Source organism: Anser brachyrhynchus (assembly GCF_964034855.1).
Source record: "Anser brachyrhynchus genome assembly, chromosome: 6".
NCBI lineage: Eukaryota > Metazoa > Chordata > Aves > Anseriformes > Anatidae > Anser > Anser brachyrhynchus.
This window is the reverse complement of record NC_137700.1, coordinates 19152175-19177786: the sequence shown is the minus strand read 5'-3', so window position 1 is coordinate 19177786 and position 25612 is coordinate 19152175. Positions and strand designations below refer to the sequence as shown.

The window sequence follows — 25612 nt, the reverse complement described above, 5'->3', positions numbered from 1 at the left end:
TGGACAGTCGGTACACTCTATGCATACAACATCCGATACAATTGCTGATCCTGAAAAGGTCATTTTTGATTCTGCAATATTGAAAGCAAGCATCTGTTGCAAGGAGAAATGTTTTTATTAATAGGTGTATAATATGAAAGGAAGCATTCCCATGCTTCTCGTGCTAAACTGGGAATTGCATCACTGGAGCAGTGAATCTCAAAGACACAGCTGAGGGGTGTGCAGGACATCCAAGTGCTGTGAGAACTAGACAAGAAGAAGTAAAGTTTATTTAGTCTCTAGTTAGTCAGCTTGCTAGGATATAGAGATCAACCTACTTATATAATAATAATAATAATAATAATAAAATAGCCAGAAAGCAGTTTTTTTAGTTTGACATCAATGTCCCTGGCAGACAGACAAAGAAAAATGTGTTGAGTTAAGTAATTGTTCTTTCCTGCCCTTCATTTACAAATACTGTTGTTCATGGGACTTCAGACAACGGGGTGTCTGTGGTGCCTGTTGTTAAGACAAATCAGAAGTTATGAAGCGATGTGTGAGGCATGCAGTGAGCTAGATGCACCAATATTCATAATTTTCCAAGTTCTACTATAGCAAATACCCTAAAATCACAACCAGCCATGTCAGACCCTTGCGCATTCCATCTGTATTCTTTCTCAAGCTGCTGCAATTGACCTGTTCAATTGAAATAGGACATCCTATTCAGATGTCAAAGGATACTTGCTTAAATGCATATCTAGCTGGATCCATATAGGTTATTCAGGGTATTCTTTTTTTTATTTTTTAACTTCATGGATGCCTCTTGTGCTTGTGGTCTCTGAAAGTGAAGTATTCTGCCAATAGCTTGCTTTTTCCAGCCTCCTGATACAGTGGGACTTTGACAAATGTAAGACAAACATGTTGGCATGCTCTGGAAAAGTTGCTTTGGGAATGGAAATGATCTGTGTTATAAAGAAACAGTTTTGGTGCTAATGCACAGTTTTGGTGCACAGAATTGGTGCTAATGCAAACAAGGTGCCAGGTTATTGCGTCCATTTGCTGTCCTTGCAAGATGGAAAGATAGGCTTACGGGACAAAATGAGTGGTTCTAGTCAAAGCACCCAGTTTGCATTAGAGCTTCCTTTGGTGATGTTGATGTGAATTCAGTACTCAGTCCTAGCACTAGTGGGAATTGTTCTGTAAAATCTTCTGATACAGACAACATTTATTGACACAGACAAGAAAATCAAAGTTAAAAGCTGAAGCATGTCCAGTACTTAAATAATAAAATGCATACTTGCCTTTTAGCAAGACATGCTTAATTGTAATCCTTGTTTTAATATGGAAGGAAGTAATTCTAATAAAATGTAACCAGTTAAATCTTATAAAAGTTTTAATTTATACCTTTTAACATGCATATAAATTTTACCATGGTCATAGCTATAATAAGAATAGTTTGTGAACTGTAGTTTGCAGAATTTCAAAACTCAAATACTTCATATTCCTGTATAAAGACCACAGTAATCATTTTGCTGAAATATTATTTTATATGTCACAAAAATGTCACAATGAATTATTTATGACTACCACCTCCAGCTTCTCCTCAGAATTACAGAATCACAGAATAATTGAGGGTGGAAGGGACCTCAGGAGGGCACAGTCCAACTTCCAGCTCAAAGCAGGGTCTGCTGTGGGGTTGGACCAGGTTGCTCAGGGCTTTGTCCAGTCACATCTTGGAAACCTCCTAAAATGGCACCTCTCCGGGCAGCCTGATCCACTGCTGGTGTGTTTTCCTGGGGAAGAAGATTTTACTTATATCTAATCTAAAAGTCTTCTGATTTATGCCTCTTGTCTCTCATCTTCCTACCATGCATCGTTGTTCAGACCCTGACTCTCTCTTCTTGTGGGGTGGCTGCTGTTAGGTGCACACAAAGCCGTATCTTCCCCAAGGCTGAGCAAACCTCTTCCCTCAGCCTCTTATGACTAAGAAGCGCTTCAACCTCCTGTTAATACAGGCCAGGATACTTTGGATCCTTAAGTTCCCTGAGAATCTCCCCAGAAAATTACTTTGGCACTATGCTTGCAAATTCATACCTTCAGCAGGATGACTAGTGTCAGTGAAGTACGTGTTTGAAGGACTGTGGTCTTTGAACCATATTTTGTGTGTATCTGTTACACTGCAAATCCCTTTTCTGTGAAAGTTGCATTTGAATAGAATATACTGCATACACTTTATAAATTCATTCTATAAATAAAATGGTGTATATCTTTATGGTTCAGGTGTTGTTACAGACAGTATCCTAAAGCTATTTTCTGTATTCCTTTACATGTGAAGAAACTTTTGCTTACAACCTTGTATTCTTCTTTGTTTTTTAATTTACAGCAGTGGCAGGCCAAATGACTTAAAATCAGTGGGTTGGTAGAATCACTGGTCAATCTGGTGTATTGTTTTCTTGAGTGGAAGAGGCTTTAATCTTTTTTAATGATTGTTTTGCAGTTGTCTTAGAAGACGAATTCTTTTCCAATATGTCTAATCCGTAGTTTTCCTGAGTATAGGAAAGTTGTCTCAAAAGCAAAGCAAGCAAACTCTTGCTGGACTGGAAAGAAGTGCTGTTTCCTGGTTTATGTTTTGTAACTCCTAAGAATTAATTAAAATTAAATAAATGTATAGTGATTGCTCTTTGCTGCAATGGTGCTGGGACCTGCTACATAGGAAGGCACCCCGTTATTTCACAGTAAGTGACTCCCCTCTATATTTACTATTCCATAATGCGTTATGATACCATGATAAGTAGTGATTGTAGTCAGGCTTGACATGGGAAGGAGAAAGGCAGTCTGACTGTTTGTAGACGTGCTTCCATTTTGTTGATTCCCTCATCCGTCTGGAACCGGTTTGCTTTTCTGATGTGTGTTTCTTTGGGCACCTTTGAGGAGCAGTGAATGCTACCAAGGAGCCATCTGTTTTTAAGCCTCTTTCTGAAACTTTAGTTTTAATCCTTTCTCCTCACTGCTGGTCTTATTTTCATGTTGGCTCCTTAGAAACATTATGCCAGCTTCTCTGCTAAGGAGCAGCCTTAGGACAGTTTTGGCTAGGCCTATGATTGCCCTTTCTATGGGTTGCGACTGGCATTTAAACATTGTGTCAGCTCTTCTATCCAGAATCGTTAATGCTAGTACAATTCTTAGCAGGTGTTGTAGTTTGATACCTGCACTCCTTCATTGTAAAAGTTACCTATGTAGATGTTTGTTTGGAAGAACTGTAGAACTCACAGGTAGGTGGTCATAGACCTAATTATAAGGTACTAGTAACTACCTTGTAGAAATAATGGGGGGTTCATAAGACAGAACTTTGCTGCCTTTACCATTAAATCTTTCCACAGATATGGAGAGAGACACGGAGAAGTTTGTGAATGGACAGGCTTTATCTGTACATTGTAACTGATTATGACGTTGATGAGAATTTATTTCTATACAGCACAGAGGAAAAATTATTTTAATAATATAAAACATAAAATTGTGTTTTCATGTCATGCCTGTTTAGTGTGATCCTGTCATGACAGGAGGAAATGCTGCTGCTGCACTAGAAATGGAACAATGAGTGGTAGGAACTCTGGTACAGAGAATCATTAATTACTTTTTTTTTTTAATAATTTTTAAAGAGGAACAAATGAGAAATTCAGGTATACACAAGACTTTGGGACAGCTCTAATCACCTATGTTTCCCATAAGCTTTTTACGCCATGAGCTGGACAGGTGCTTATTAAAATGATGTTATTGGGTGCATCTTTATAATGATATCTTTCTGTGAATATATATAACAAAAGGTGTATATATGCACATCCTGTAAATTCTAAATTTAAAAACAGAGACAATACTAAGACATGCTTCTTCTGTTTCAAGTCTATCTGCTATGTACTGTGCTATTAGATTGCTTTTGTAGTGTTGAATCTGATCATGTGGAAGACCCATTACTGGACCAGATCAAGAATTACTTTTTTTTTCTCTGACTCTTTCATTTCTCTTTTATATGCTCGTAAAGACAATCTTTCAATTATGTTACTTTAGCCCATTAATAATTGCGGGTTATAATTGTAGGTTCTCCAGTCAAAACTAGTAAATTTAGTAATGTCTTACTGAAAAGAATATTTTTTCATTGGCATGTTTTTGATTTTTGATTTTTTTTCCCAAATTGGACTTTCTCTCTGCACCTTCCTGGTTTTCTAGTTAAGTCAGCATTTCTGGAACAGCAGTGACAATTTGCTATAATACCTAGAACAATGTATTAACTTCCATTTTTTTATCCATTTTTTATCTGTATCCATTTTTTTATCTGTTAATGTTTGCATAGATAAAGGAGTGATTGAATGCAAGGTGTATTTCTTGAAAATTTCTGGCATGTAAGATCAGAAGAATGAAATAATTATATATATATGTATTTACTTCACCTTTTTAAACTTGTCAGTTCTTCCTGCCTATTTGTCTTTTATAAAGGATTTTTCCAAACTGCTAATTCCTGTGCCCAGAAAAACTTTTGCCATATGCTCTGTTGTTCTTTAGGTGAGTTAAACTTACGTGAAGTAAGTTTAAAAACTTGGCAGCAAAATGTCATGTCCTAATATGAAGGTTTAAAGCCAGTGATTGTGTTGTATGGGAACAGTTGTAACAATCTGAAGATTACAAACTTGTTAGGGTTGTAGGAAAGCTAATGATTTTATTAGGCCAGTAGGCAGTGCTTTTGACCAAAAACTTATCTGCATTTTGTCCAGCTCCATCAGTTCTTCTAGTTGGAAGCATTACTGGCCTATAAAGAATCCCATTGTTTATATGAACGCTTTTTCTTTTATTTTTGCCTTCTGGAAAAAAAATCTAAGATAAATGTTTCCTTTACTTCAAAGATGCTAATTTGTGAAATACGAACAAACATCTCCTGGTGGGGGGGAGCTTTATCTCCCTACCCTGCTGTCTTTATTTTAAATTTGGACTCAAACAGGCATGGGTCAGAATGGATTTGAGTTCTAAGAATTCTAATTCTAAGGTCTACCATTGGCTTACCCCTCTATATGGGAAAAAAGCTCTCCAAAAGTACAAAAAACTGCTTCATACTTTCAGTCAGCTTATGGAAGCAATTGCCTATCTTTGACTGTCTTCAGTATTATAAAACTGCCCATTTTATATTTGCTTGTCACATGTGTGTTGATGGTAATAGTCTTAATGATCAGGTAGGGACTCTACATGTCAGTGAAGTGTTATGGTTTGATTTGAATGGTAGCCTGTGTGTGTAGATCCTGGTATTTTGTACCATGACCTCTAGGCTCTCCTTTTTGAGAATGATTTAAACCCTGTTTGACCAAGCTAGGACTACTATCATTTTGCCATCATACATAATGGTTGTGAATGGTTAGAAAATACTTCATTTTCATGGCAAATCAGTAAAAAAGATGTTAGCTTTATCATGCAGTTACAGAAGCATTTCCATCTGGGAAAATCATATTATTTCATCTGGATTTATTTGAATAGGGTAATCTTTGTTCAAGTGACCTTTTTATGTTTTGTATTTCTTGCAGTACTGGTAAAACTCAACAGAATACAGTGTGAATATTTAGTATGTTATATCTTGTATTCATATTTTAATGGCTTGTACATTCTTGGGAATTTAATGATATTGGATGATGCTGTTTAAATAAAATAATGAAGAAATTCAAAGACTCTGTCAGAATAACTCATGCATGACAAGCATTCAGTGTTTCCAGGTTATGTACTGTCTTCATCTGGGAAATAGGATGTTTCACTATCCCCTAGTAGCCTAAAACACTTCATTAATCAGCAAAAAACAGTGTCTCAGGGGTGTGAAGTGGAACAGTTTTTGAGGTACTACGAAATCCGCCACTAAAAAAAAAAGTAAAGTCACTTAACTAGGCTTACAGTTCCTCAGTGTTCAACAATAAATATTTTATTAAGGAGTTGTGAGGGCAGTCAAAATAAGAAGCAGCAGTATATTTTGAAGGTAAAATATGAACAGATGCACTGGACAATAGGAGGGCAGCATAAGGCAATCTGCAGGTGTAGAGAGCAGCAGGAGGTTTGCACAAGTCAACATTCATCTTCATTCTGAAAAATTCAGTAATAAAAACTGAAAGAACCATACTAACATCTTTATAATAGGGAATTCATTAATGACCACTGAGTTGAAATGAATTGGAGAGGACTGGTACAGAAGTAAACTGTTTTTTTAAAAAGTTGAATATTTGTAGAGATATAAATGTTATTTGCTTATTTATGACAGAAATAAGAACAACCAGTTAGAAGCTTGGGCAGTAATTTATTTTCCTCCAGATCTGTGAAAGTCTGCAGGATGTTAATGGTTTGTTCATTAAAGCATTACTCACATGGGTAATTTTATTGGAGTCCTGTTTAGCCACCTTAGTATAAAGGAATGGCTGACCTCTAAATCGGTTACTTTACAAGATGAAATTCTTTTCATGTGTGTGCCTAACTTTGGCACTGAGGTAAAGAAAACAAAACAGTAAAAGGCTGCTATATATTTACATAATATTTTAAGTTCACTGACGGAAGTTGAATGCTTTCCTTCAGAAATGTCTGTGAAAGAACAGACCTTGTGGTTTTAAAGAATCAGCTCTAGTTTTTGGGCATAAATCTTTCCTTGGGGTACTGGATGTTGCTTGACTATGTTAATTCATCCTTAGGAGAATAGACAGTCAATAATTCATGTGACAAGCCAAAAGACCATATGGCCTTACTTCTGCCATTTTTTAGTAGATGAAAATCCTATTGAGTTCAATGAGACTTCTGTGTACAGAGAATTAAAGCACCAATTTTCATAGCCCTAATCCAATAAAACTGTTTAAACATGTAAGTAGATTCACATGCATAGAGTGGTGGCACACACTAGAGAATATATTTGTATATTGCAAAACTGCTTCCAGGAACCAGTAAACTCTCTAAAAATATACATTGTGTTTACACCTCGGAAAAAAAGAAAATTGGAAAATAATTCAGTTTTTGAAAATGCATTTCCATTGAAACTAGCATACATATAAAATATTTTAATATTGTCAACTCTTCACTTCCGGGAAAAAACTTGGAAAGCTTTGGCCATATTAAAATGCTGTACTTTGATATTTGTTGACAAGGAAATGTTAATTACAGAACATTTGGAAAGTCAGTTCAGTACAGTTTAATTACCTACCGTCCAAGACCACAGTCAACCAATCAAAACCTACACCTTACTAAGTCCTGTCCTTCCCTTGTGCATAGTGCTGTTACCGTTAACCTAGCATACCAAGAAGTGCTGTAATAGTAAGTAAGATCAGTTGTCTATTTTTTATTCATGGTCTAAATTTTTCATTGGTATGCATGGAACAGAAGACATGACCTTATGTGTACTTAGGGATTATTTGTGTCACTTCGTAATCCTTCTTGATTAATCTGCTTGTAGGATAACAAAGAATGTAGATTGCAGTAATTATATAGAAGACAGAGGAAATTCACAATAATAAAAAGTAAATGCTAACCAACAACCCACAAGCTGATTGATCAAAAATGTTATTAGCCTGTAGATTAAAACAAATCTAGCTATTTTTTCCATAGGTAGCAGCATTTTATAGAAGTAAGGTTTGTGATGTAGCTTGAGATAGTAGACTGAATCTATGGGCATTTGAGTGAAAATAGATATCAAGGCATTTTGGAATGTAATATTTTGATCTTTCATTTTGATCAGATTTTGTTTAAAACATCTTAATTATTTATATAAACATCAACAATAGAAGAAAGACAATTTTCGAAATTATTTCTGGGGCTAAGACAGGATGGAGTTCTTTGAAATGCATTGCAAAGTGACATTTCATCATCTATGGCACTTCTGGCAACAAGCAAGTTGCATGTGAGATATCTCTGCATGTCCTGGCATGGCTGTACCAAAACAAAAATATTTTCCTCCTCTACTCACGTCTGGCATATGCTCTTATTTCAAAAAAGAAACAAAATGTTCTTCCTTTTATATGTTTCTGTATACGTGTCACATTGGTATTTGAACCCTACTGGTTGGTCTTTCCAGCAATTCTACCTTTAAAGACCTGTCAAAATACCTTGATTATATTGTCTTAAAGAAATTCTGTAAGATTAGTAAGGATTTGTGTATAAAATCAGTATCAATACACCTGCAAGTGAAGAGTGATGACTGAGAATTTTCTGTCTAACGGAATGCAGAGGCACCTTGTGAGCTCTTTTGCCAAGTGGCAAAGTGAAACTTACCGAAACAACCTTCTTGCCATTTAAACTGGAGAGTTTTAAACTTTGGTAATAGACAGGAGACTTCTATGCAGTCTTGAAGAGTTGTTGTATTATGTGTAGATACAAAACTATGTGTTTTTTTTGTTTTGTTTTTTAAGTCCTAATATCCAGTGAATCTCCTCTATGTTGTCTCAGCAGTTATATTTTTGAAGAACTCCAGCAGATTCTTCTTCTTACACTCATCGTAATTACATGGGTATGTAATTTCCATCTGTTGAACACTTCCTTAACCAGTATTGATGCTTAGAGTTTCTCTCATCCATGGTCAGTCTTTATAATATTTTATGTATGAATAAAAAAGGTGGTTCATACAAAACCAAATCTCCCCAGTCTTGTTTAAAAAAAAAATTATGTATGCATTACACTTACATGCAGAGGAACTTTGGACTCCTTCAATATCTCAGTATGGTTCTGGTTCCTTAGGCAGTTTATGGCAGGAGATGTATTTAAACAGTGTAGTTTGTCCAGCATGAAAGAATTTTATTTCGGTTATTTTCTTACTGCATTAGCACTGATTTTGGTCAAATGAATCTGAAGGTGTGCAGTACCGTGCAGTTCAAAATTCTGTCAGATTAATGCTGCTTCATTTTTATAAGACGTTGCCTTAACCTGCTACAGCATAAGCTGCAGCTCTGCAGTCTGTCTTAAAGTCAGTATGTAATATTTGGAGGCTTTATGGTGAAGAGAGGCTGTTCTCAAATATGAAGTAGAGGGAGTTCAGTAAATGGACCACTTGATAACCAGACTGCAGGCTGTAGAGGTATAAATAAGCTAAAAATAATTGAGATGATTGTGAAAACATTAGAGATTTTTCTTGCTGCTTTAGGCATATATTTGACCTGTGCAATATATATATATAATAGTGTGATATGTAAAATGTAAGTATCATTTACAAACAGCTGCGTTGCAGGGCTTGGAAGGAAGTTGAATTTCACACATACATACTCTCATCATAATTGCCACTGTTAGTATAATCGGGTCTATTTTTACCTGTTTTACTGGATATCTGCGTGGTTTGTTAACTATCTGTTTACACTGCCAACTGTATGGGACACGTGCATCCATCTTCTTTCCTCCTGTGAATTTGTTAAAATGCTTTAACTGATCCACATATCTTTCTACGGACTGCCACTAACACTGTGCAGCATGTTGGATACAGGGTTACTTCTTAGAGCTCAGGCACCACCTTCTTTTACGTGTCTGGGGAAGCCAAATCGCCAGGAAATTCTTGGTTGAAAGGCAATAGACCTTTAAAAAAAAAAATAAAAAAAAAATAAGTCCATGTTGAACATTTATTTGTTTTCTCATCAAAACTTATCGTTGAAAGATTATAACATTCATGAATGTGATAAAGGATCTCTAAGTGAAGACTGCTATTAACAAGATGACATTACAAGTTAGCAGTAATACTTTCTTCTGTGCAAATATATTACTTCTTCCTGTCCTCTGGGACTCTTAAATTACGTGATGCTGCCAAGACTTAGGATACCTGTACTTACGCTGTCTCCTGTGGACCCTTGCTGTGAGCCTTTGGACTTGCGCAGCTGCGGAGCTTCTTGCAAGGTGTCCTCATGCTGTGATCCAGGGAGTGTGTTGGTGCATTGAGTTGTCATTCTGTGGCCCTTCTGCTGTAGGCATCTATTGCACGTTTGTCTTCAGCAGCAGTTAGATTGGACTAATTAAGCTAGATTTATGTTCCAGTGCATGTATTTATCTCATAACAATTTCTGTGATTGTTTTCTTTTTCATATTAATAATCATGCAGTTGCTTACATTCATTTGCACACATCATCAAGATATATTGTTTTACAGGGAACGTTGCATTGTCGATTGGAATTTGGTTAGGGAGTAGAAACTACTTTTTTTTTCCCTTTTCTGTGTGCAGCAAATATCACATTTTGGCGTAAATAAACAAGCACGCAATTTTGTTAGTTTTTGTTTTGCTGAGATGAGAGGAGGGTTAATTCAGTTAAATGGGTGAAAATCTGGCTGGATAGTGGAAGTGTCTCAAGATGTGTTTTTAGTGGGAAAAAAAAAAAAAAGCAAGGCAGCTTTTATCCTAAAATAACTGATAGAAAATAAGAAGTATACAGGCCAGAAGAGCTGGCAGTGTTGGAGATTTTGTCTGACTTGCGTTGTCTGACTTGTGTTGGAGATTTTGATACTGAGTCTCTAATAATCAATTTGCTTCTACTATGTTTAAGTCTTTCTGGGTTACTTACATTAAAAGCTTGTAGCCTTTCCACACTAGAAATCTTCAAATGAAATCAGCTTATTTGAAAAAGTCGCATAACAACAAATCAATGATTGTTCTATGTAAAGTTGTTCATGGTAGATTTAGGGACTTTCCAGTTGATTGGATTGCTAACACCAAGTTGCCTAAGTATCCACTGGAGTAGATGAATAGAAAGATGCAAAAGTCCTTACAGCCTTTTCTTCAATTTTACTAGGAAGAAGGCTAGCTAGAATCTGTTCCATGCTTGATAGAGTGCTTTGGACACTTCCAGCGCACAGCAACTATTAGCCTTTCATTTGCATGCATGTAGGACTGTGGTAGTATAAAAAAAAAACCTGAGGGCATCCAGAACTCTCACTGAGGGCTCTAAATCTAATTTAATAAATAAACAGATTTTCTATGTATGTGTCTTAAATCCATTAAAAATATTTCTCCCTATTTATTACAGGCAGGCTTTCGTAGTTTGCATGAAAAGAAACATGAAGTTTAACTTAGGCCTAACACCTTTCAAACTGCATTTCACCTTGATTTGGATTATGTTTCTGTGCGCTTGACACTATAGGATGATGCCTTTTTGCCCGTGGGAGTGGGATGCAGCAGGTATGGACTGAGTGACACCTGAAGAGCACAGAGGTAACATGATGAGGGTGCTTTCCTTTGGGGCCAGTAATGATGGAAGACCTGAGCCCTGGGGGCAGCACAGCCTGAGGGCTGTCAGGGTCTTGGGTCTCCTATTGGATCTCTCTCCTAGCACTGCTGGCTTACATGTTGTCTTCTATACACCAGATCTTCATAGTTCATATGAAAGCAACATAAATGCTGACTGCTGATAAATTTGGCCTTCATGTATTTGGAGTAGTTTTCCCATTCCTAATCAAAACATGTATGGATGTGAAACACTACAGAGGCAGCCCATCAGGGTGTATTCAAAATTAATTTGAGCCCCAGACAAATTCAGCTTCTTTTTGTTTTTTCCATCTTTTTCTCTACCATTAGTGGATGAAAAAAATATAACGCTCTGCTTCTCACAGTTATTTATATTCTTTCCAATAGACATTTATAGTGTATTGTTTTATTTTGCCCTCTATTAGAGTCCTGACTGCATCTTTAAATCTAAATGTTAGCAGAGCTGTGTTTTACAGTCTTCTGTGGTTCAGGTTGCCCAAAAGCCAATGAAATCACAAACTCATGTCAAAGATGGCTGAAATGTGGGGTAGATTGGGACTCATGTAAGTATTTGAAACAGTTCAAGCTGTAGTATACAGTAAAAATCCATGTTTGGTAAATAATATGCCATGCATTTAATCGTGTGTAAATCATTATGGGGAAGAAAGCGGGTTAGCACATAGTGCAAATAATGGAGCAAATGGATTATTTAAAATGCACATTGAAATAGAAAACTTCTGACCTTTCTTTAACCTGCTCTTCCTTCTACCAATCATCCCTGAAAATGAGTAGAAACAGTTGTCAACCTTGTTTCAGTTTTAATGTGTATAAAGTATTTTCTGCTTATTTACTGCCAGTAGTGAAATAGAAAGAAAAAAGAACATTTTATACCTAATTAAAATACAGGAAAATATACATAGATGTCTCTGTATACTTACTGTTTAATTGAGAATCTATTTGCAGCATTGGAATAGGAGACTGTAAACCTGAAATAATGTGAAAAGGTTTTAGGTAAATAACTTGCAAATAAATAAATACACATTATGCTCTGTATTTAGGTTTTCCAGTATCCTTGCCATTATAGAGTGAACTTCTAGGCTGTAATCTTTGGATTAGAATGGCTGAGAGAGAGACTTCTTGATCTCTGGCGTGTTGCATTAATTCTAGTGTGTAATATTAAAAGAAACTGCAAAAAGGACATAATTCATTACTATTCTGTAAGGAAAAAGAAGTCTACCTCCAGGCTGTTAATATCAATTGTAGAAATAAATCCAATTAGGTTGTTACCCTCTATTAGACTTTGTACCTTAAGTTTGTGTGTGAATTCGTTATTGGTATTGTAAATACAGTTAAAAAATGTGCTCTACCATAATCTTAGGTACATTTTTTTTTATTATATACAGTTCCCCTAGAAAAGGGGAGTTAATATGTCTTTGATAAACTTAATTTAAACCAAAAAATTCCATTTTTCAAAATGAGTGAATGGCTTTACAAGAAAAGTAAATTCATTTTCTTACATTTTTGGTGAGGAAATAAAAATTTTCAGGGATCGTAGAATATATTTTTCCCTGAAAATTTGCTTGTTTGAAACTTTAGTCAGATCGGAGGTTTGAGCCACAATATTTTCCTTTTGGCATTCTGTTTTATATGCTCAGAGCTTTGCAAGTATTCATCCTTAAGGCTATTATTTTTCATGGATGACCTTTTCACAGAGGTGAATTTATTTTTGAATGCAGGAGAAAATACTGTCTAGTCCCTTTACTCATAAAGTTATGGGGAAAATTAATTTAAAAGTAAGCTTTGTTTGGTATGTCATATGCTTAGTATATAGTCCTGATATGTGCTTGGCTGCTATTAGGATTAATTTCCCTTTAAAATGGCAGACAGTATGTGAAACAACATACCTTGAGATTGTCTGTTACTCTCTGATATAATTCAGAACAATCCCTCAATTCTTCATCAAACATAAAATCCACATTTGGATATAACTTGAAGATGACTTCAAAAGAATGATCTGTTCCAGTTTTCCCTCCTGACTGACTCATGATATTAATGTTTTAATCACAGCAGCTTTTGCAGGCAGGCAAATTCAGTTTCTCTTTTTAAATAAATTCCCATAAAGCCAAGAAAGAAGTAACTTTATATGTACAATCTGGAAACTGTAGAGACTATTGCAAATGTTTGTTTGCTATCTGAAACTACTGGGGTCTGGAATCAGCCAAACATCTGAATACCTTCTTAACCCTAAATGAAATGGTGATGAAGTAAAGAACACAAAATAGCAGTACAAGGAGAGAGTTTATTAGAAACATGTTTATGACACTGAAACTTCCAAAAGCAAAATCTAGCTCTTGGGTGATGCTGGCAAAGTTTCATGCCCCAAATACTTTCTTGCTCTGAAACAGCTACCTCTCTAAAGACAGCCAGATCTGGCCTTCCACCTGGGTAATGAGTTGAGGCAGTATGTTGTTTGCAGTTGATGAGACTTCAGAAACTTCGGAGCAGGTTTCTTGGGTAGAAGAAATGTACTGCATATTCTAAAAGCAGGTTGGTTTTCATGGGTCTGTTCTACAGATTTTCTTTTCTCTCACTACCCCAATCTAAAGTATCTTCCTTTGTCTTGCTTTCTGACTTTTCTCTGTAAATGTTTTCCTACTGCAATTGATGGACTTGCTGAGCAATTCAAGTCTTCTAGGACTTTGTGCAAGGTTATGTGCTCTCAGTTACAGTCCTTGTATTGTACAGACTTCCAAATCAGTGTTTTCAAATACAGTAGCCTGTTTTTCAGAATAGCTCACCACACCTTTGTTCTCACTGAATGGCTGGTGTTACATTCCTAATTCTTCTTAAGAATACATCTGGTGGACTTAAGACCTCAATGCCTAACTGGTTGACCACACGTCAGAAAAAATAATGCTTAGGTAAAATAATGCTGAAAATTCCAAACCAGCTGTGTTATAGGAAGATGACTAAGGGGAAGATGGAATATTTTTTTTTAAGTGGATTTTATGAAGCAGAAATGAGTGATGTCTACATACAGATAAATGTGTTATAAAGAGTTGCTACAGGGGTACTAATTTTAACACTGCTGCAGAAGCTTACAAAAAGATGATTTTTCTTGCTTGTAGACTTGCTGTGCAGCCATTTCTTATGCTGAGTGGTAGTGCTGTATCCTTAAGTCAGCTTCCTTGAATTATGCACATTATGTGTATGTTCAGTTTACCTGCTTTTGATGTGCTGTGCTAGTTTCAAAAAAACCACTGTCCTAGTAATATTAAAAACACCAGTAGCCTGCTAGTGTTTTAAAAAAAGTACATCAATTAATCTGAATATTCTGGTGTAGATGTAAACTTAAAACAACCTGCAGGATTGGTTTGGTTTTAAAATGTTCTTTAGTTTCTAGCTTGTTAATGAAATCAACAGGAACTTTTCAAGTAATGCTAAGCTGCAACAAAATGCAGTGTGTTTTGACTGATGGGGATATTTGTGAACTGAATTTATAGTTTGGAAATAAGGGGTTATTTCCTGCTATAAAATAAAATCATTATGTTGAACAAAACCTTTATGGTTTAAGTAAAAGAAAATGACTCAAACTTTAACCTTAGCACAGTGTGGGACTGAAAACATAGTATTCTGTAAATCTATTGCTGGGTAGCTTTGCCAAGTTGGCACTAGCAGTTTGGAGTAGCAGTAAATCGAGATGCATTTTCTCCCACCCATGTCGTAATACTTTGGTTACCTACATATTTCAAGACATCTGAGACTACAGATATTGTAGTAATTATTTTAAATACTGTCACACACTATGCTGATGACTGTTATTTAATTGTGACCTGTTACTCAAATACCTATTAATGCTTCTCACACCAAAATCGGTTTTTGACTATGGTCAAGGAGGTGAAGAGACACCACTGAGTATTTCTGCCTTTGTTCTTCTGTCAAAATCAATTGCAGCTATTTCTAAATCTGTACAGAAGAACCAAACAAGAGCTTTTCCTTGTCACTGATGCTTCTGGCTTGGGCTACTTGGGACCTTGCAGACATTGTGCTTCTCTCACAGGAGCAGTGTGGAGATAAAATGAGTACTTACATATAAGTTAAAAGCAACTTCTAAATAATCTTTTGCAGAAGATTGTGTACTGGCTATTTAAAGTTACTTGGTGTCTGAAAATAGATGACTGCAGTCTTGGTACAGCAGGCAAACTGCCACATACTCAAGTCAATCATTCCCAATTAAAGAATTAACAATTAAGTAGAAAATACATCTCTGTTCTATGTATAAGTACTCACATAGTATATTGTATCAACAAAGTCAAATGTAATGATTGTTTCAGGTATAGTAACTTGAAGCTTTTGGAACAGCACAGAAAATGTAATAAATAATTCAGAGAAGTTATCTTCAGGTGTGTTTGAAACGTGTAAATAAATGTTTTCTTTACTTTTAGGTAGAACTGAATGTATTCAGTAACTTCTGTAATTAAAATTCATTTATAGTTCCTTTCCAAAATGGTCATTGTCTCTTACCTCACACATTAAGCAGTTCTGCTTCTCCACAGAAAGTTTCCTCAGGCAGTAGCCAGAAAATTATATATATATATTATTTTTTTTTCACAGTGAGATTTTTTTTTGCAGCCCTCTAGGGCCATGATGAACTAGTAATAATGGAACAAATTTTAGAGCCACTGCTTGTGTGTGACCTTGAGACATGCAGGTCTGTGCTTCCCTGCAGCAATTCTGGCTTTCTAGTCTGTGTTTAAGGCAGAGATACTTCAGCCAACCCAGTAACTGCATTAGGTGTTTGCCTAACCTTCCCTGTTTTAAGAAATTGGCAGAGGATTTACTTCAGTTCCACTGCATTCTAAGAGTACAATGATCATGCCTCTCATTGAAACCTTAATTCTCTTCTTTAGGCAGTGATCTTGGTTGAGCAGAAAGCTTTGGCTAGGTTTTCTGTATGCAGAATAGACAGAAGAGCTTAGGTAATACTCTTGCTTTCTTTTTCCATAAGCACTTGAAAGCAGTATTTTATTTGGGAAAGTAGCTTGGACAGAATCAGAAGAACATTACTCTTTAGTAATATTTGATATAAATACTTTTCTAAACCACCATAAATTCTACTCATTGTTTTTTCAATGTTTCCACAGGGATGGGTCTTAAACTAATAATCTTTGGTACAAAGAAGTGATTGCTGAGGGGAATTACAATCTTTTGTGTGTGTTTTCATGTTGTGTTTTTGATAAACGAAAGAAATGGTGAAAGAAACACTATAACCATTTTGTAACAGTAATAAGAATATCAAATGCAATGTACTGCAGGCAGGCAGAGTTCCTGGCCTTCTGACTGCATAGCCAAACCTCTGTACGTCCAAGATCCGTAAGATGCATATCATAAAACCTTGGCAGCTGAAGTGAAGGAGAGCTGACTGAGCAGGGGCTCCTGCAGTCGCTCCCAGGATACAGATGAACTCAGATGATGAGGTAATGGTGACTTCCTTGAAGAACCAGGGTTTTTGTTTATCTGATATCCTCCCTTGCAAAACCCCTCCATTCCTGCTCCCCTAGCTGGAGATTACTCATATGATTAACAACAAGGAAGGGACATTTAAACTGCTTTTAAGTAATAGGCAGTTCAAGGGGCACAGACACACCATTTATGTGTAGAGAGACATGTCTGTATTTAAAATAAATGTGATAACTGGTGTCAGACAGAAATGCGATCCTAGCTATAGGAACACAAATTCTCTTTAGCATTAACACTGTTTTGTTTGTTTGTGGGAAGTGCTGCCTTACCAGGAAATGCTTAACAACAACTTTGAAAAAGAAATTTGAAACATCCTTTGTAATGAAAATACTTCAGACCTTCAGAGGAGTTCACTCAGGAACAGCAGTAGTGCCTAAACCCATTTAGAAAACCAAACTTATTTGAATATAACAGTATAGAGTAAGTGGAGGAGAGAGGAGAGATCTGTAATGAAAAATTATAACTGCTCTCTCATTCGTTTTAGGAAATGCTTTTAAAGCATATGGTAGTCATATATATGGTAGTCATAATGAATAATGAAGGGAATGGCATGCAGCTTACCCTGGCAGGAGTTCAGGAATCAATGAAGAGATGCCAAATTATAAATCTACATTATAACCTTCTCCAAAAAGCACAAATGGAAAAGATGTTGGAGTTATGTAAAGATTAGGAACTTCAACCTCCTTTGAAAAACCTCTTTACTGTGAAATGACTGCAACATTAAGTGCCTGAAAAATACAAAAATAATGTGCAGCTATATAACGACTGGTGTCATGTAGTGTCAGCTGGTATCAGAGAGGGGTCTGTCTATTGGGCTTTGTATCAAACTGGATTTAGTAGGAAGTTGCCAGCATTCCTGTTAGTACTGGCCCAAATCCTCATGCACAGCATGTCGGAAGCTTGTGAAAAGAGAAGCTGGAACATAACCCATTCTTTCCAAAACATTCTCAAAAATAAATGAGGCCTATTCAGTCAATATATGATCTTTGGTACGTATAAATCTTTCAGGGCTGTAGATGAAATCCAGTGAGAAAAATCTTAAGAGCTGAATTGCCCAGTGCCTGGTTCTACAGGAATAGAACTCTACTTGCTACTGCGCACCATGGAATATGGCCATCTTCCATTTTGTTTGGACAAATTATTTTGTCTTCCATAGTATTTAATTTTTTAATGATGAAATTTTATCAAAATGAAACTGCTTTAGTGTTACTAAAGCAAAAGAGAATGCCATAGATTTCAGTTCATCCTAGAGTGTCAGGGAAAACTTGAGATTTAACAGATTATGTAGCTCCCTGGTACGTGATAGGTATTTGTTTCCCTTCTAGCTCTATTTAAAAATGAGCGGTGTGATGTGTTCTACATATCCCTTTGAGTACAACCTCAGTAAATATATATCTATATATTTTATATTTTTTACAACTTCAACATTTACTGCAATAATTTGCATGATTGATCATGGCAACTAGTAGGGATGTAAGGTTATAGGCTTTTTGAACAAAAAGCTAGTGAGACAACTTTATACTAGGATGCTTCCATGACAAATTGAAAATAGAAAAAATAGAAAATAGGATGAGCAGTGATACTGTAACTGTTAGCTTGTTTGACCTGGATGATCAGAAAAAACAAGAAAAAGGATGTTGGAAGAAAATAGCATGCTTCACTTTTTTTTTTGCTCTAACTGTATTGTATGTTTGCATTTGTAATTTTTTAATGTATATCAATATCACAGAATCGTCTAGGTTGGAAGAGACCTCCAAGATCATCTAGTCCAACCTCAGCCCTAACACTAACAAGTCCCCCACTAAACCATATCACTAAGGGCTACATCTAAACGTCTTTTAAAGACCTCCAGGGATGGCGACTCAACCACCTCCCTGGGCAGTCCATTCCAATGCCTAACGACCCTTTCAGTAAAGAAGGTCTTCCTAACATCCAACCTAAACCTCCCCTGGCGTAACTTTAGCCCATTCCCCCTCGTCCTATCACCAGGCACGTGGGAGAATAGACCAACCCCCACCTCTCTACAGCCTCCTTTAAGGTACCTATAGAGAGCGATGAGGTCTCCCCTGAGTCTCCTCTTCTCCAGGCTAAACAACCCCAGCTCCCTCAGCCGCTCCTCGTAAGACTTGTCCTCCAGATCCCTCACCAGCTTCGTTGCCCTTCTCTGGACTCTCTCGAGCACCTCCATGTCCTTCTTGTAGCGAGGGGCCCAAAACTGAACACAGTACTCGAGGTGCGGCCTCACCAGAGCCGAGTACAGGGGGACAATCACCTCCTTAGACCTGCTGGCCACACTGCTTCTTATGCAAGCCAGGATGCCGTTGGCCTTCTTGGCCACCTGAGCACACTGCTGGCTCATATTCAGCTGCCTATCAACCAGTACTCCCAGGTCCTTCTCCGCCAGGCAGCTTTCCAACCACTCATCTCCCAGCCTGTAGCACTGCTTGGGGTTGTTACGCCCCAGATGCAGGACCCGGCACTTGGCCTTGTTGAACTTCATGCAGTTGACCTCAGCCCATCAGTCCAGCCTATCCAAATCCTCCTGCAGAGCCTTCCTTCCCTCGAGCAGATAAATATAAAATATATAGCAGATAAATATAAAATATATAGCAGATAAATATAAATATATAGATAAATATATATCTTTATGGATCACACTTTTGCAGTTTCAAAAGTAGTTTCAATATCATAGATAATTTTAGGTATCTAATGGAAACATGGATTTAAAACCTCCCGAATAATCACACAGGTATTGCCTTGGCTTTATAAAGTAACCTGAACACTTGTTAATGTATTGGTGTATACATTTCTAGCTTTCTTCATAAGTTGGTGTGACTTTAAACAATGGTGCACACTGATTAAAAAAACCCACATACATATGTTTCCTTTTTGTATACATAATTTATTCAGAAAAAAGTGATGTCACTGTGTGTTTTCTAGAGTTTGTTTCATATTAAATACATTCCGGTGTCTGAATTTTAAAGATGTAATTATTTCCTCCAACTGGACGAGAGCCATAGCTGTTTACACAGCTGCTCATCCAGGCATCCTCCCTCTTTGTTTTGTCTTTTGGGTGGCATAGTGGTCTTAGTGTTATGTGGCCAGAGACTGCTGAACCCTCTGCCTCCTGCTGCTTTGCAGTCCCTTTGTGTTGAGACGCAGCATGCAGGCTGGGGAATGGACTTCCTCTGTCCAGGAGAACAAGAAGAGATGTGAAAAACTTTTCTTCTTCCTGTAGAAGTCTAAAGATGGAAACAAGGAGGTTTTTTCTCCCCCTTACATCCAGTCCCTTCTTCAATCCTTGGTGCCATAGCTGGGAACATAGTCCTTCAGGAAGAATGCGTTTATACAATGTTTATTACCTGTCACTCACTGGATTTCATAAATACTTGGTTGTCTATATATTCAGTAATACATATTTTTAATCCTAATGATTTACAAGTGTTTTTAAAAAACGCTTAGCTTTACACTTTTCAAAGCACATGCACTGATTAGTATACTGATTAAATAGACATTTTTGGTATCTTACTGAAAGTGCATTTTTTATCATATTCAACCAGTTTCTAAACAGTCTGACATTCAGTGAACTAATCAGTAGATACATTTTCCATTACTTTCAGAATAATTTCCAAAGAAATGTCACAGTTTTTTTCCATGTATTTTCCAGTACTTCATTGTTTTTAGCACTTGTGAAGGAAAGTAACATTTCACTTCTCTGCTACTTACTATTATTTGTAGCCTGAGCCAATGATGGCTCAACTGTATTACCAAAGCATAGGGGCTTCTGTGGGATTTCGAAGTGTATGGTGTCATGATTGTTAAAGACTGAACTGAAGCTGCTCAGCTGAATTTTTTTTATTCTCTTCCTTAGCCAGGAGTACAGACCTCTGAGATGAGGTGCTCTCCAAGGCAGGCCCTTTCACTCACTGCAGATTACAGACTGACTGATATCCAAGGGCTCGTCAGTTTCAGTAAAGCATTTCCAGATCCTAAACCCTGTTTTATGGCATTCTTTATAAGAGTAATTGTGAGAGATGTCACAATGACAAAATGTAAAACTGTCATGAGTATGATGTAAACATGCTGTGAAAGGAGATGCTTCAGGGTGATTACTGGTTTGGCATAGTCAAAAAAGACCCAGGGTGGTATTAAACTAGTAATAACAGACATTTGTAAACATTTGTCACATGCTCACACAGAAGACAATAACAAGACTTTGAAAACTGCCTTGCCCTTAGAACAGATTGGTGCAATGCCTATAATTTCCCTGCATCGCTCACAAGAAGAAAACAGCAAGTAAACAAAAGGCTCTTAGATGGAGAAATTAAAGAGGAGGGGAAGAAGGTGATGGCAGAGGCACATCATTTTAATCAATGGGGGGAAAAAAAAATCCCCCCTGATGGGATGCCTGTTGAATCATACACCACTTTTAACACTTCTTAAATAATTCCCTGCTTATTTCTAATCGGCTCTCTGCTATTCTTCAGTTGGTGTAGCAGTAATTACACTGCTCTTGAGACACAAAGGTCCTCTATATCAGTTGGTTGCAGAGCTGTGGTGTGCCAGGATGTGCAGCTGATTCACAGAACTGTTGTAAGCAATGTTTTCAAAGAGCTTTTTGGGTTAGAAGTTTGAGATGTGTTCAAGCATCTGAGAAGCTTTTAGGCCTGATAGTATTTTTGGAGCTGTTCTATAGTTAGGGAACTTGCTCAGATAATGTGAAAGAGAAGAACACGTGTGTGCAGTAAAAAATTATTTTTAATTTCTTCTTGCTCAGATTTGTGTATTTGATGTGCAGCTCACTCACTAGACCATACATATAATTTCTGTGTGCTTTGTAGCAAGTAGTTTAGGGGCAGAGCAAGCTGTTGCATTGAGCAAAAATTTCATGCATGGGTCTGTTCAGCCACAAAGGCCAGTACAGCAGAAGCACAGACACTGTGTACTTTTGGCTTGTTCTCACAACGTGCCTGACACCTTCATGTAAGTCTGTACAAGATGGTTATTTTGATTATGACCAGAACAACCGCTGTCCAGTTTACTGACCCATAGTGAAAAATGCTTTCTGCCTTTGTAACTCTCTTCTGTTCATCAGATGTGTTTCCTTCTGTATTGGAAGTGAAATCTCTTTGCTTAGTCTGGTAGAGAGTTGTGATATTTCTGTGATCTGTTTGAAAATACGTGTTCATAGAATCAGAAAAATAGGTCTGAAAGGAACACAGGAAGTCATCCAGTATCTGTGCACCCCAAACCAGATTTAAATGTAGGTGATCAACAGATTTTTTTGTTTAAAGTCTCTATCGCTACCTGTGCTACAACTTCTCTGTACTATCTGTTCTAGTATTTAACTCTTCTTGCTGTTAAAATGTTTCCTCTTTTATCTAATTGAGAGTTTTCCTTGCTGTCATTTATTTATTTTTTCTTATCTAGTGTTCACAGTGGTCATGGGGAACAGATAATTAATTTCCTTTTTATATATTTTTTAAACATCCATAATTCCTATTAATGTTTTTGCAGCCTCAGTCTCGTCAGTCCTCCAACACTTCAGCTTGGGATTTATCAATGTTAAAGATGATGAAAGGTTACTAGAAGTTCTTACAGTCTGCAATCCATTCATTTACTTTGCTTTGATGTTCCCTGTTTGGAGAGGGAGTGGAGGGAGATTTAAAACAGTGTGGTGTGTTTTTAGGACTGCAATATAGCCAGCAGTTTACTTTTTCCAGTTTGAGTACAGACACTTACTGAAATATTTGCTTTGATTTTTTTTTTTAGGTCTGTTTTTGTAGTTATCAAGATTTTCAGTTTTAATCTTGCCCTTTGTCATCTTTACATTCTTTTTCAGCCTTCTCACTTTTTTCATGACCTTGGTTGGGAATATTGAGTTGTTCCAGACATAGAAAAAAATCTGAAGAACCTTACTTGGTATACATTTCCATTTCATTCTCTTGTTATCTATTCCAGGACACTTTCACTGCCAATGTTTTTGTGTGGTCCTTACACCAGTTTCATTAAGAGCATATTTTCTGAATCTGCTTTGAAGAACATAATTTGTGATGGGATTAAAAACTCTGCCAAAGAAATGGTATATGTTATTTGAGCCAACCCAAATTAGCTGTAATTTACTTTCCACTTTTCTTTTGTGTTTACATTTTGTTTCAGAACATGTCAGAATGGTTAACTGTTATTTCCTTACTCTTCCTTGGGTGCTTTGTTTGTTTGTTATGTTTTGTTTTTTTAAGGACTTTTTCTTCCCTTAAATCTTTATTTTCCTCATCACTGCTCCAACAAGGTCTGTTTAACCACTTATGGCTTTCAGGTTTGTTGATGACATGAAGTTAAGCAGGGTTAGCAGATGTGAAAACTGCCAGGTTTTGCATGTTCTTTTCCAATATTAATCTGAACTCTTCCTATTTATTTTTCTGGTTTTAACTGATTGCAACTTTTCTTTCAAGTGAAGTCTAAAGAAAAAAAAAGGCAATGAACATTGTCTTTCACAGTGTAATCTGTCTCTAGAGTTTTTCATGTAGTGCTCCAGCACTACCTTCACCTTCCTACTCCTAATTTACATTTCCAGAATCAATTCTTGCTGTGTTTCTGACTAATTCTATCTCATGGTATGTCTTCAAAGTATTATCTTTCTGCCTTTATGTGTTTGTGCTATTGTTTTAAATTTGACTGTAGTAATCTGACCTAGTTTCTATGTCAGATGGTCTGCATTCATCCTTCGCAGGGAACTGTAGAAATAGTTGAGGATTAGCCCATTTTGTCTTTTTGCTTTCCATTCCCCGTATCGTGTTGTAGTTGTACTGAAATGCAGGAGCCCTGAATTTCAGAAGCCCTGATTTTTCATGGGATTGGTCTGTGGAAATAAAATGTCTCCACAGATAGAGTACACACAGCTCTTTGCCTGGTTGGTAACAGGTGACATGCAGCCACTAGTGAATTATTTGGTTAAGAACTCCATGTCCTTGTTAGCAACTGTGGAAGAACACCACAGAGAAAACAGACAGGATTTGGGTGCTTTTTTTGTAGGTTGGATGTTAAGAGATACAGGTCTGGAGTCTGTATTTTGTTGTTGTTGTTGTTTTTTGTGTAATCCCCATCATTGTACGTCGACAGTAGGCTAGAAGAATTGTACATCTTTGTATAACCAAGTGTTTGTTTCTCCTGGAGGTAGTAACTTCTTTATTTGAAATTGGTAGCCTTATTTCTAATTGCACTTTTCCTCTGTAGGCTTGCATGTCTATTCATTCAGACATGTTTTTGTTTGGCAGTAAAGCTGCAGCAATATATGAGATATTTTTCTGTCTTGGACAAGTACTTTCTGTGATTAATCTGAGTAAATGGTGAACTGTTCAGAAATTTTCTGAATTAAAACAAAGTAAATCAGTTACTGGGTTCTGTTTTTTCAACATGTTCCCTACTGAAGTACCTCTGTGTGGGATAACATTTTTCTTTAAAGATTGAAATATTGAGAGTGGCATATTGCAACATGACTGTGCATCAGGCTTCCTAATGAAATAGTAGGATAATGTAATTTAGTTGCTGTCCATTTGATTTTTAGTGTGACAGTAAACTGCAAAAGTGTAATATCCTTTAAAGCAAATCCACATGATTTAGAGAATTGTAGATGATATATAATTGGAGAAGTTCTGTGCAGTTGTTATTTTAATCACAATTATCCTCCCTCAACTAAAGATTTTACTACGGAACTGCAAGCTAAGGGTTTTAAACAGGGTTTGCAGCATTTAAGAGTGCAGTATCGAGTCCTACCGCTATTTGTTTATGCTAATATAGAGAACCATAATGCTGGCAAAAAAAGGTATCTGCATCAGTAAAAAGCTGAGATTGTCTGTAGTAATGTGGAAAATGGAAAATATGGGAATCTTATGTTGAATATTTCTGGATTTTAATATTCTAGACAAGCTGCCTTGATCTCTTGGCAGTGTTAATTACACCATATTGTGAGCATATGGCTCTTGGTTTTCTTATAACTATCCTCATGAATTGTCTGTTGATGAAGTGCTGAATGCCTTCTACTCCTATTGATAGCAGAATGAAAAGGTCAGTTTTTCTTTATTGACAGGTTGATAGATGATAAACTCATCACCTGTAGTTCTCCTCATGGGCAGTCCTGCTTTGTAGTTTATACAAACTGTCAATCTGAAGCCTTAGATTCCTTTGAAAATTTAAATCTTTAATCTTTTCTAAAATAAAACAGCTTTATAAATTCTGAGAAATGTGTTTTATATAAGTGACAAAACAGTATATCTTTTAGGTTTCATTACTGACTAGAGAGACTTTGATTAGTCTTTGATTTTTGACATATAATATTTGATAAGCTCTTTGGTCCAAGGCTTTGATAGCAGCATACGGAGCCTTGATTTGAAGACCAGAGGTTCAAATCTGAAAACTTTCTGATGATTAGAGATGATGTGACAGCTGTTCACTTTCTTGCTGGAAATCATCTCTGTGCATTAGTCTAGCAATGCCCACATCACAGTTCTTACAAAATATGCAGAAAATGGGTCTCTAGTGCCATGGACGTTGGTGATGTCAGTTACGTTCTCAGTTAGATTTATGTAGTCCTTTGCTGAATCCGAACCTGAATAAGAGGATGACTTTAGTGGAGAGTAGGCGCTAAGTCTCTCATGAATCAGGTCTCTTCGTTATCATGAAAACAAAACAAAAAAACAGGATGAGTTTTATTGATGGCTTTGGGACAGATTTTTCCAGTGTTACTGGATAGATCATCTGTTGGAAAATTCTGTGCATCTCCATGGAGAGAAACTGCAGCATGAATTATTATTACTCAACGTAACAAAGTTTTGATCAGTTCTTTGAAAGTAACTTACTCCTCATTTGAAGGCCAGGCTGTGGCTGGTACTGTTTCCAGCTCAA

The 25612-nt window shown here is 36.6% G+C and overlaps 1 protein-coding gene across 26 annotated transcripts in view; it reads left to right on the top strand.

The window, feature by feature from the left end:
• CTNNA3 (catenin alpha 3) overlaps positions 1-25612 on the top strand; it is a 488015-nt gene that overhangs the window by 64117 nt on the left and 398286 nt on the right. The window contains exon 5 of one of the 26 annotated variants that reach the window (XM_080597469.1): positions 8428-8485. The exons of 23 other annotated variants lie outside the window; for them this stretch is intronic. In XM_080597469.1, coding sequence (XP_080453595.1) covers positions 8428-8485 — 58 coding nt within the window. Of the gene's footprint in view, positions 1-8424; positions 8486-22673; positions 22794-25612 lie in introns of those variants that run through there. 2 more of the 26 variants (XM_080597468.1, XM_080597470.1) reach the window with 2 other exon arrangements.